The 13,467-nt window shown below is 44.2% G+C and overlaps 1 protein-coding gene across 1 annotated transcript in view; it reads left to right on the top strand.

The window, feature by feature from the left end:
• Window positions 1-13,467, top strand: part of LOC103196071 (ectonucleotide pyrophosphatase/phosphodiesterase family member 7-like) — a 50,732-nt gene that overhangs the window by 22,504 nt on the left and 14,761 nt on the right. The window contains exons 3-4 of the mRNA XM_007939721.1: window positions 2,489-3,115; window positions 9,284-9,521. Coding sequence (XP_007937912.1) covers window positions 2,489-3,115; window positions 9,284-9,521 — 865 coding nt within the window. The remainder of the gene's footprint in view (window positions 1-2,488; window positions 3,116-9,283; window positions 9,522-13,467) is intronic.

The following is a 13,467-nucleotide window of genomic DNA, read 5'->3' as shown; positions in this document are numbered from 1 at the left end:
CCAAATAAACAGAGGTAAGGGTGTACGAACGTATGTGTGTGTGTGTGTGTGTACATGCACATAGCTTCTAAAATTCCCATGAGACAAAGTGAGAGAAACCATAGCTTCCTAAGACTACAGCTTAGGATAGCTTTAAACAAGTCTGTGTGTTCAGAACACAGCATTAAATAATAATAACAATTTCAGGTTGGCAACATCTAATGTGGAATGTACAGCATCAGGAGCGCCAGTGAACACTCGGGCACACCTGTTGTTGTTGTTGTTGTTGTTGTTTGCCGTCGAGTCGGCCCCGACTCATAGCGACCCCTCCTTGGGTTTCCGAGGCAGTATCACTACGGAAGTGGGATTGCCCAACCTTCCCCTAACCCCTCGAAATCTCATCGTCAGCTTATTCTGCATACGATAACAGTCAATCAAACTAGGCTCTGCCAGATGCTGGAGGTTCACCCTTCAAATCCTTTCCATAGTGGCTAAAAACAACAACCGGGGATTACCTTTCATGCCAGTCAGGAAGGCAATAAACAAATATTAGAGAATTCGCCAGTGAAATAACCACAGAAACTTCATTATCAGAAAGAAGAATGTGCTACCTGGAGGAGAGTACAAATGAGATGTTGGGCCCAAAGATGAGAGAGTCTGCAATTATTCCCCCTGAGCCAATCAGAAGTGAAGGAGCTCTGGGAGCGTAGTGCCTACGGCATTTGACTGCTAGCCAGAAGGCTGGCGGTTCAAACTCACTAGCCACTCCTCAGAAGGAAGATTGGGCAATCTACTTCCATAGTGATCCTGCCTCGAAAACCCAAGGAGGGGTCGTTATTAGTCAGGTCTGACTCGACAGCACAGAACGACAACAAAACAAAACAAATCTGAAGTGAGAGGAGGATTCATTTTTCACTCACAAATGGAAATGGAGTCACGCATCTGTGCCCATGCACTGGGCCACCAGTGAGGGCCTGCTCATGCCAGACTTGTTTGTTCCAGGTTAATGTTTTGGCATCTTACAGGTAGGGTAACTGAGGCAATGAGAGATTAAAAGAGCTCCCTCACCATCACCAATTTAGAAAGTGCCATTTTCCCTCCATTGTAAACCAAAAACCAAACCAAACTCACTGCCATCAAGTCAGATCCGACTCATAGCGACCCCTCCTTGGGTTTCCAAGCTGCTATTTCTACGGAAGTAGATTGCCCAGTTTTCCTTCCGAGGAGTGGCCAGTGTGTTTAAACCACCAGCCTTCTGGTTAGCTGTCAAACGCCTTAGGCACCATGCTACCAGAGCTCCACTCTAAGGCACCTTTTTTTTTTTTTCTTGTTGCCATCTCTGAAATTAAAATGTATTGACAATCAATCTTTCAACCTGAAGTCTTCAACCAGAAACATCCCCTGGATTCTTAAGACCAAACACTAGTTTAGCCTAATTGGCAAAGATCGTCAGCCTTGGGCACTCTGCTCTTTTGGAGAAATACCTATCTGTGTGGGATTAAATGGACAGCAGCAACTCGAAAGGTTAGATAGGAGGCCTGGGGGCAGTGAGTGTGTCGATGGGGAGCAACAACTTGGAAAAGGAGGGTGAGGATGACTGTACGACTCAAAGAATGGAATCAGTGTCACTAAATCGTCGTGTTGAATTGTCTATGCTCTGCTGTGTATATCTCAACAACAAGAAGAAATTATTTTAAATCTGCATCTGGCAGTCACTGGAGTGTCACAGTTCAACTGACAGTACTGTTCTTCTGCTGTTGCTGCTGTTGTTGTTGTAGCTAGTCAGCCGCAACCCACGGCAACCGAGGCCCTGGGTAAGCAAACGAAGCCTTGCCGGGTCCTGTGCCATCATGACGGTTGGCAGCCTGAGTCCATGCTTGCAGCCGCCGTGTGATGCCTTGCAGCCTACAGGGCTCATCTAGCACGAGACAGGGTGTGATCCATAGGGTTTTTATTGGCTGTTTTCCAGAAGCTTAAAGCATTTGGCTTCTAATGAAAAAGGAGGGTGGATGGAACCCACCAGCTGCTCCACAGGAGAAAGATGAGGCAGTCTGCTTCCATAAAGATTTACAGCCTGGGAAACCCTATGGGGCAGTTCTACTCTGTGCTGTAGGACTGCTGTGAGCTGGAATCAATGTGATACCAGTGGGTTTGGTTTTTTGTTTTCCAGAAGTAGATCCTAGTCTGAAAGCTCCAGTAAAACCTGTCCACCAGAGGGTGACCCTGCTGGTGTGTGCAATACCGGTGGGACGGTTTCTAGCATCACAGCAACACCCAAGCCCCCACAGTACAACAAACTGACAAGTGGTGGGTGGTTCCTCTGAGTAACAATGAACTAAAGGCAGGACTTACAAGTATCAGTGTTTTAGATTTGATGAGATCCTGGGAAGCCAGGGGTCAAATCCCATTCTGACTCTAAACGCTGTGTGTTCTCTCTTCCTCTGGATGCTTCACTCATGGGGAAATGACATGAAATATGGGCTGACAGAATTTTCTGCTTCACTTGCAGGGGAGAAAAACAGCATCCTTCCACTATCCCGGTGGAGGGGCAAAGTACAATGGTGAACCCGTCCAGAGATCCCTTGTGGAGTCTTACACCCATCCAGACAGCAATGAGACAGAGTGGAGGGAGAACATTGACATCGTCATGAACTGGTTCACCAAAGAAGACTTTGACTTTGTGACCCTCTACTACGGAGAGCCAGATAGCGTGGGCCACCGAGTCGGGCCTGAGACAAATGACAGGAGGGTGATAATTCAGCAAATCGACAGAACCATTGGGTACCTGGTGGAAGCCATTGAGAGGCATGGCTTGACAGAGCACCTCAATGTCATCATCACATCAGACCACGGCATGACCACGGTGAAGAAGCAACCCAATGTCACTGAGATCCTCCTGACAAACTACATCAAGTTCAAGGATTTGGTCAAGTTTGATATTGTGGACTACGGTGGCTTTGGGATGCTCCTCCCCAAACCAGGACAAGAAGAAGCTGTGTACCAAGCACTAAAGGACGCACATCCTCACCTCAAAGTCTACAAGAAGGAGGATTTTCCAGAACGCTTTCATTTTGCTAAACATGAGCGAGTCCTGCCAATTGTGATGTATGCCGACTCTGGATACAACATTAATGGGGTAAGTTGATGCTAAAATGACACAAAGTCACCCTGGATCTGGGAGATGGCAGCTAATGGGGAATGGTTCTGAAAAAAAAATTATGGCAAAAGTGCATACATTAAGAGCTGAGCTGTAACCCACCATTTCATAAGGTTCCCTAAACCCACTCTCCACTCCACCCAACCAACCTGCCTATGTTACCATCAGACAGTAGCAACAGCAAGCATCATTTGCTCTGTGGTCAGCCCTGCACTAAAAATGTGACAGGAGTTATTTCATTTTGGTCTTCCCTAGCACTCTCCAAGATTTTAAGTAAATAAATAAATGCCGTGAAGTCGACCCCAAGTCACGGAGACCTATGTATCAAAATAGAAATGTGCTCCATCAGGTTTTCAGTGGCTGATTTTTCAGAAAAAAAAGATGTCCAGGCCTTTCTTCTGGGGTGCTTCTGTGTAGACTCCAACCTCCAACCTTTTGGTTAGAACCCAAATGGTCAATCGTTGGCAGCACCCAGATACTCCCTCTCTGAATCCAGTCCCCCTCCCCATTTTAATGATGATGAAACCAGACTTAGAGAGAAGTAACAGGGTGAGGAGTGAAAAGCTGAGGTCTGGTCATGGTGCACAGATCAAAACCCAATGTATTATTCCACAGTAGATTCACCAGCAAACCACCTGATAGTTCCCATCTGCCCACACTGAAGAGTAAACCTGTCCACACAACACATGCATGAATTCCCACAGCAGCATTACCCACAATAGTCAAAAAGTGGAAACAACCCAGATATCATCTGTGTTACACAGATGGGAATGATTGCCCAAGTATCCTTTGATTGAGCTAACAAAGTTTTCTTACCTCCATTCAGGTACACGAAGTCAAAAGAGATGTGCATATTATTGAAGTAAACTGTTTTTTCAAGGATGCCAAAATTCCAAATACATTCAGTTAATTAAAAACATAGGCACTTTAGTTTACTAAATGTAAAATGGGCATTTAAGTGCACTTTGGTTGTCAGTGATGGGAAAGTTCCTAGTATTTTCTACCAGGAAAGAATAGTAGGAACTTGCTTCAATTCAATCTCATGAAATCCAAAACTACACTAAATTACACATGGAGTGTTTGTCTTACACCGATGGGAAAGCCCAACCTGTACTCTTTGAGTTAACAAAGTGTAGCTAAACCCAATCAGGGAGTTGAAATCAAAAGATTTTGCATGTTATTGTAGTGATCTTAGTACTCAAGGATGCCAAAGTTTGAACTACATTTGGTTGATTAGAAAACAATGTGCACTTCACTGAATATAAAATGTTAATTTATGTAAACTTTAGTTGTCTTTGATGGGAAAGTTCATATTCTTACATCAGTAGGTAATAGTGCAGACTTTGTTCACTACCATTCTTCATTTCCAACCTGTTGGAATCCAAAGAGTACACTACGTTAAGCAAGTACTCTTTGTTTTACACAGGTGGGAAAGGCACACATGTATTCTCTGGCTGAGTTAACACAGTGTAGTTTCTCTCGGTAAGGTACATGCTTACAGACCTACACTTTGTTTTACACACATGGGAGAGATCCACATGGATTCATGGACTGAGTTAGCAAACTGGGGGTACTCTCAGTAAGGTACATGTTTATGCAACTACACTGTTTTACACAGATGGGAAAGTTCCACATGTATCCTTGGATTAACAATGTTTTCTTACTCCCACCCAAGTACATGGATTCAAAAGAGATTTACACTTCATAGACATAAATCATGTTTTCCAAGGACTCCAAAAGTCCAAATACATTCAGTTTATTAGAAAACAATGTGCACCTCAGTTCACTTAATATAAAATGTGCCTTTAGGTACACTTTGTTTGTCAGTGATGGGAAAGTTCCTAATATCTTCTGTCAGTAAAGAATAGTGTGGACTTGCTTCAATTCAACCTGATGAAATCTAAAAACTACTCTAAGTGATCCCAGTACCCTTTGTTTTACACAGATGGAAAGGATCACCATGCGTTCTTTGATTGAGTTAATAAAGAGTGATTATTCTCATTCAGGTACATGTTTATGCAACTAGTTTGTTTCAAACAGATGGGAAAGATCCACAGGCATTCTTTGACTGAGTAACAAAGTACAGTTACTGCCAATCAGTTATATGAAGTCAACCAATATTTGGAAGAGAAATTTGCACATTATTGAAGTAAACTTTGTTTTTCAAGGATGCCAAAAGTCCAATTACATTTTGTTTATTAGAAAACAATGTGCACCTCAGTTCACTAAATATACAATGTGCATATCAGGTATACAAGGATGGTTCAACATTAGAAAAAACAATCAATGTCATTCATCACATAAGCAAAATAAAGAAAAAGAACCACATGATCATACGAATCGATGCAGAAAAGGCATTTGATAAAATCCAACACCCATTCTTGATCAAAACTCTCAGTAAAATAGGAATAGAAGGGACATTCCTCAACATAATAAAGGGCGTCTGTGCAAAACCAACAGCCAACATTATTCTCAATGGAGAGAGACTGAAACCATTCCCCTTGCAAACAGGAACCAGACAGGGATGCTTTCTATCACCACATCTATTCAACATTGTATTGGAAGTCCTAGCCAGGGCAATAAGTCAAGAAAGGGAAATCAAATGCATCCAAATTGGTAAGGAAGAAATAAAACTATTCCTATTTGCTGATGATATGATCCCATAAATAGAAAACCCAAGAGACTCAGCAAAAAATCTACTGGAACTAATTGAGAGATTTAGCATCGTGGCAGGATATAAGATCAACATCCAAAAATCAGTTGGATTCCTCTACACCAGCAAAGAGATTGCTGAAAAAGAAATAAGGAAATCAATACCATTCTCAATAGCTACAAAAAAAAAAAAAAAAAAAAAAAACTTGGGAATAAATCTTACCAGGGACACAAAAGACCTGTACAAAGAAAACTACAAAACACTACTTCAAAAAAAACCCTAAGAGATTTACATAAATGGAAGAATATACCATGCTCATGGATAGGAAGATTGAACATTGTGAGAATGTCAATACTACCTGTTGTATAGTTGGAGTTGTGTGTCAACTTGGCAGGACCACAATTCTGAGTGGTTTAAGTAGTTTGATGTGGATTATTCCCATGATGAGATCAGATGTATATGTTTTGAGCAGCCAAACCATTGAAAAGAAGTTTCCCTAGGGGTGTGGCCTGCTTCCAATGTATTGATGGACATCCTGGGAAAATGAGACACTCTTCGTGGATCTGGATCCTATCGTAATGCCTATAGCTTTCCATGAGCGAATAATCCACCATTCGGCCTGGTGACCTTGGAGTCATTATTCGTCAGAGTCAACAGCTGGTACACTGCCTGCCAGCCTTGAGCTCATCAGCCCCTGCAGCTGCATGAGTCAGGAAAAGCCTCCAGCTTCACATTTGATGCAAGAACTTGGGATTTGCCCACTTCTATACGTGTGTGAGCCATTTTCCTAAGAGACATTTCTTACACACACACACACACACACACACACCCCTATATATTTATAAAGCTTTACTGGTTTCTGCTTCTCTAGAGAACCCAGCCTAACACACTACCCAAATCATCTATACAGTCAATGCAATCCCAATACAAATCCCATTCAAGAATATGGAAAAAGCAATCATTGATTTTATATGGAAAGGAAAGAGATCTCAGATAAGCAAAGCACTATTGAAGAACAAAGTAGGAGGTCTCACGCGCTTGGATCTCAAAACCTACTATACAGCCACAGTGGTCAAAACAGCCTGGTATTGGTACAACGACAGACACATAGACCAGTGGAATGGAGTTAAGAACCCAGAAATAGATCCATCGACCTATGGTCAACTGATTTTTGACAAAGTGCTGAAATTCATTACATGGCGAAGAGATGATCTCTAACAAATGGTGCTGGCAAAACTGGATATCCATTTGCAAAAAAATGAAACAAGATCCATACCTCACACTAACCCCAGATGGATCAAAGACTTAATTAAATGTGAAACCTGGAACTATAAAGTTCCTCAAGGAAAAAATAAGGGAAAATTTAGGGGCCCTAATTTATGGCATAAATAGACGGTCAAGCATAACCCAGAATGCACAAACAGCAGAAGATAAAGTAGATGAATGAGACCTTCTAAAAATTAAATTTTTATGTGCCTCAGAAGATTTCTCCAAAAGAGTCAAAAGAGAACCTACAGATTGGGGAAAAAAAAACTTGGCAATGACGTATCTGACAAGGGACTTATCCCTAAAATTTATAGAAAACACCAACACCTCAATAACAAAAAGATTAACAATCCAATTAAAAAATGGGCAGAAGACATGAATAGACACTTCATCAAAGAGAATATTCAGGTGGCCAACAAACATATGAAGAAATGCTCACGATCATTAGCCATTAGAGAGATGCAAATCAAAACAACAATGAGATACCATTTTGCCACAGCACTAATAGCAAAGTTCAACAAGATGGAAAATAACAAATGCTGGTGAGAATATGGAGAGATCAGGACTCTCATACGCTGCTGGTGGGACTGTAATATGGTACAATCACTGTGGAAAGCAGTAAGGTGATTCCTTAAAAATTTGTAATTAGAAATACCATTTGATCCAGCAATCCCATTACTAGGTATATATCCTAAAGAAGTGAGAGCCATGACAAAAACAGACATGTGCATACCCATGTTCATCACAGCACTATTTATAATAGCCAAAAGATGGAAACAACCTACATGCCCATCAACAGAAGAATGGATAACCAAATGTGGTACGTACACACAATGGAATACTATGCAACCCTAAAGAATAACATAGAATCTACAAAACACCACATAATGTGGATGAATTTGGAGGACATTATGCTGAGTGAAGTAGGTCAATCACATAAGGACAAATATTGTATTAGTCTGTTATTGTAAAAAGTCAAGGAAAGGTTTATATGTGGAAGGAAAATTTCTTTGTTGATCGATCACCAAGGGTAGGAGGGGAGTGGAGGGAACACAGATAGGTAGAAACAAGTATTGATTTGGATGAAGAGAAGGGCAATGTACCAAATGTAAGTGATCAACATGGTGGCACTGAGGAAGAGGAAGGCATAGAGAGGTACATGGGAGGTACAGACAACAAAGATGAACCCTTTTGCATGTATAGTACTTCATTGTCAGTGATAGCAAGCATTGATCTATGGGTGGATAGATGGGTGCACAGGCTGAACGATCAGGTATGTCTATGCAGGGGGGAGTGTGCCCATGACCATGTATCAGGTTGGCAAACAATGTTTCTACAAGCATATATGTATGTGCTGTAAGAATGTCCAGGTGTACAGTAGAGCTGACAAGAGACAAGGTTGTGGTGACTTCTTGGCCACAGCCAGCTACCTGGAGGGAGTGAGTAGTTGGACCTGTGGCCTGGGGACCATGGTTGCAGGGGACATCAAGCTCAATTGGCATAAAATATTGCACAGAAACATCATTCTACATCCCACTTTGGTGAGTAGCAACTAGGGTTCTTAAAAGCTTGCAAGTGGCCATCTAGATGCAACAATGGATATCTCCTTGTAGAGAAAAGAAGAAGAAAACCAAAGATGCGTGGAAACAATTAGTCCAAGGGACTGGTACATTATGCAATCCTCAGCCTATATGACCATGAGACCAGAAGAAGTGGATGGTGTCCTGCTACCACTGTCAACCACTCACAGGGGGATCAGTGCAGGAGATCCTGGATAGAGTAGAACAATGTGGAATAAAACTCAAAATCATTAAAAAAAAGAGAGAGAGAGAGACCAGGTTTGCTGGTGTGATACAGCCTGGTGAGACCCCTGAGACTCTGGCCCCTAGCTATCGTTCAGGTCTGGAATTGAACTCACTCCTGTGGCTTCCAGCCAAATAACAGTCAGGTAGATACACTACTTGGAGCGATCAGTGTTTGTACACAGGGAGACAGCTTGGGGGTGGGGTGCATGGGAGGGAGGGACACAGGGAGGCAGTAACTACAGGGAGTAAGTGGGAAGAGAGGTGTTCCATTGTGGGGAATTGCAGTCACTGTCGTGAGACAAAATGTGTATGAATTGCTGTATGGAAAATGAATTTGCTTTGTAAACCTTCACCCAGATCATAGTGAAAATTTTAAATAAAATTAAATAAAACTGGCTTTTTATTACTATTATTCTTTTTCAGCAACTTATAATATATTTCAACAAAGGGGACCATGGCTTTGATAATGCCCTCATGGACATGAAAACCATCTTCAGAGCTTTTGGGCCCGATTTCAAGAAGAATTACTTGGCTGAGTCTTTTGACAGCATCCATATCTACCCCCTGATGTGCAGGCTCCTGGGAGTCACCCCTGAACCTCACAATGGCTCTCTGGCCGTCACCCAGGACATGCTCCTGGACCGTCATGACCAGCAGTCAGGTGAGTCACAAAAGGGACCGCGCCAGAAAATTGTCAGCATGGGTTATTCTTTCCTGGGACAGAAAAGATTCAAAAAGCAACCTCCAGAGTGGGTCGAAGTGCACAGAGTGTGCTCTGTTCCGCCAGCTTAGAGCCCACAGAGCCAGGTAACAACACTCTGAACAGAGGGCGGCAGGCGTGCGGGTTTGTCATCACCCTGGTCTAAAACCAATCTGGGCAAAAGGAAGGGCTACATGGAAGATCCCTCTATCCTTCAGAACCCTGCAGTGGAGCCGGCCCCCCAGGGTCCCTTCTAGATACAGTTATGCTTCCTTTGGAGACGGTGCTTACTGCTACCTCACTAAGAGCCCCTCATAGGTGGCAAGCAAAGTCTGACCATCAATTCCACTTGCTGATAAAAGAAATGAAACAGGGAGGAGGGTCTATAAAGGAAGCTAATTCTCAAGATTCCCAAAAACCCTACACCTGGGCAGATGTCCATGAAACATGTCCAGGAAGAATGGCCTTCTCTCCAGGAATTCAGGGTCAACCTTCTTTAGTGGGTTATGTGTTTGTGGCATGTGTGCTGTGGTGTGGGAGGCTCTCCCACTGGTTCTTCAAACCCCACCAGGGTCCCCCACGGTGGAGAGGTTTCAGTGGAGCTTCCAGACTAAGACAGACTAGGAAGAAAGGCCTGGAGACCTGCTTCCCAAAGTTAGCCAATAAAAGCCCTACGGATCCCAGCAGAACACTGTGCAATGTGCTTGCTTTGGAAACATCAGGAGGGACCGATCACTGGTGGAGGGCCTCAGGTTTGGTGAAGGAGAGGACCAGCAAGGATGAGGGACACCCTTGGTGACATGGATGAGCACAGCAGCCACAACAGTGGGTTTGAAGATGCTGATGACCATGAGGCTATCTTAGGACTGGGTGACATCCTGCTCTCATGTACATAAGGTCACCATGAGTTAGAGTCAACTAGCTGTGTGTCTGTCTATGTAGCATTACCATCTATCATTTATCTGTCATCTACCTAACATCTATGTATTTGTCTGTCTACCTGCCTACCTACCTAGTATCATCTATCATCTATCATCACCTATCATTTATCACCTATCCATCCATCCGTCCATCCATCCATCCATCCATCTACCTACCTACCTTACAAACACAGGTCACCTTTTTTTCCTGCCAGGAGAGACAATATAAAGATACTGCCCAATGCCTGATGGAGTTCTTAAAGCAGTTACACTCAACAAGGAGTAGAAAAGACAGTTTCATGCATCCTTTTCCTTCTTCTAAGTCAGTGCTGGCTCACTGGCAGAATTCCTGCCTGCCGTGCAAGAGACTTGGGTTCAATTCCCAGCCAACGCACCTCAGGCACAACCAGCACTAGGCCGGCCATGGAGGCCTGCATGTTGCTAGGATGCTGAACAGGTTTCAGCAGAGCATCCAGACGAAGATGGACTTCCCAAAAGCAACTGATGAAAACCCTATGGAGCCCAACAGTCCAATCCCGTAGGGCACAGGGCCACCTCGATGGCAGATGACAAGCCTGTGCCCACAGTCTTGGGAACTTACAGGAAGCAGATCTTTCTGCAGAGAAGTAATGAACTGCATGGCCAATTCACCAAACTCCTGAGGGTTGGTTTTTTTGAGTTTTTGGTTTTTTATTTTTTTGTAAGTTTCAGAGTTTTGCTACAACTCTTCTGCCCTGCCTCCACTCCCTGTTGGCGTCTGGCTGCCAGTTAACTGAGAAGCAGAACATTCCGTGAGTGGATTTCCAGTGAACTGGCTTTCTGCAAATGGGTCATTTGGCAAATTAGCCATTAGGCAAATGGGTCATTTGGCGAATAGGTCATTTAGTAAATCGGCTTTCAAAGACTTGCCCTACAAGATTTTTCTACAGCGAGCACTTCCTTGGGTTAAATGTACATTTCATTTCCGTAATTAACATTCACTGGCACCAGGATAGGGAACTTTCCAGGGACCCGCAAGCTGCCAGGACAGCCTCTTAATAATCTGGCAGTTAAAACCCTTTTGGTTTTTTATTCTTTTTAACAGGACAGGAGACACAGAGGGCATCCACGCTCCGAAACATAGGGATCGGTCTTGGAACTGTCACTGGCGTTACCGTGGTTCTGTTTGTCTCTAGTGTGACACGCACTGCTATCCGTCGGAAAAAGAAGTGAGTGGTCTCTGGGTTTCCTGTGGTTGATCAAAGGTCGCTGGGTGGTGCCAACGGTTTGTACTCAACTATTCATTTAAAGATTGGCAGCTGGAATGAACTCAGCAGCTCTGCGGAAGAAAGGCCTGGAGCCCTGCTTCCGTAAAGATCACAGCTGGGAATACCCTATGGAGCAGTGCCACTCTGTGGCACGCGGGGTCGCCACAAGCTGGAACCAACTTGACGGCAATAGGTTTGGTGTGGGTGGTTGATCAGCAGTGTGTAACGATCTCTTCCAACCGCTTCCTGTTCTATGGCATCCAAGCCTTGGAGAACCCAACAGCCAGAGCTGGCCTAGCCAGTCGCACCGGGTCCCACACTCAGATACCCCACACACGCTGGCCTTAATAATCTGTCACTGTCTCAACATTCTTACTCATTCTTGAACAAGGGGCCTGACATTTGCATTTTGCACTGGGCCCTGCAAATTACACAACGGGTCCTACCCCCACCCAGAGCCCCGTCTGCCACTGGGCGCTGCTGTCTGTGTCTCTCCAGTTACAACATTAAGCTAAGCCCCATGCCCCTCATTACGCCCAAGCCTGGCCATTCTTCTACGTGAACGGAGGTGCTGTCACAATCGGACGGGGGCCTCTTGAACACTAACAACGGCCTAAAGAAACGTGCAACTTTACTTAACCTTAAACTCCACTGTAAGATCCACGCTTAACGTAATTTATATTTGAACTCTAAGATTTTTCTGTAAGTTGAAACATGACCTATAATGTTCTCCACACCCTGAAGCAACATTTCAGAAAGCAATCAATTGGTCCTTTTGCACAGAAGCCATTAGCCATAGGAGAGATAAAGGAACAATTCCCATCTACGGATCCAACTGCCATGCCGACAGCATAATTCCTAAAAGGTGACCATTCCGTTCGGCTCAAATGTAGGAGGTTTTTGTTATTATTATGAAAAGAAAGCCTCAAATACAGAAGTCTTTAATATAGCACACATATACACACATATCCCTCTGGCCCTGCAGGCCCACTCACACACACACACACACACACACACACACATCCCTCTGGTCCTGCAGGACCACTCACACACACAAGCACATATCCACACAGACACACACACACACACACACATCACTCTGGCCCTGCAGGCCCACTCACACACACACACACACACACACACACCCCTCTGGTCCTGCGGGGCCACTCACACACGCACACACACACACACATCACTCTGGCCTGCAGAACTAGTCACATATCCACAAATACACACATACATATTCCTCTGGCCCTGCAGACCCACTCACACACACACACACACACACACCCCTCTGGCCTGCAGGCCCACTCAAATACTGTCCTCATGCTGCCTTCTCTCATCAGTGCTACCTTGAATCGTGACTTTCTGTCATAAGCAGTGGATGCAATTTTCATTTCTGCCTGAACACATCACATCTGTCGGGTCCATGGGCCATTAAAATCCCTTCAGTGACTTGATCCTTCCCAGATCCAGGTCTGAGACGTCTATCACTTTGCCCTCTCAATCCCCGAGAACCCACACACCATGACCAAGGTGCTCTTCTCTCTGTGAGGGACAGTTCTGGAAGTTGGTCAGGATTTGTCCTCAATCCAGGCCCCATCTCTGGCCAAACCAAAGCCACCACCACTGAGTCAATTTCATGTCACAGTGACACTGTAGGACAGAGTAGAACTGCCCCATGGGGTTGCCAAGGCTGTAACTCCTTATGGAAGCAGACTGCACCTTTCTTCCATGGAG

Source organism: Orycteropus afer, unplaced genomic scaffold (assembly GCF_000298275.1).
Source record: "Orycteropus afer afer isolate SDZICR_OR568_19922 unplaced genomic scaffold, OryAfe1.0 scaffold00061, whole genome shotgun sequence".
Lineage (NCBI taxonomy): Eukaryota > Metazoa > Chordata > Mammalia > Tubulidentata > Orycteropodidae > Orycteropus > Orycteropus afer.
This window is presented reverse-complemented; position numbering and strand designations above follow the sequence as displayed.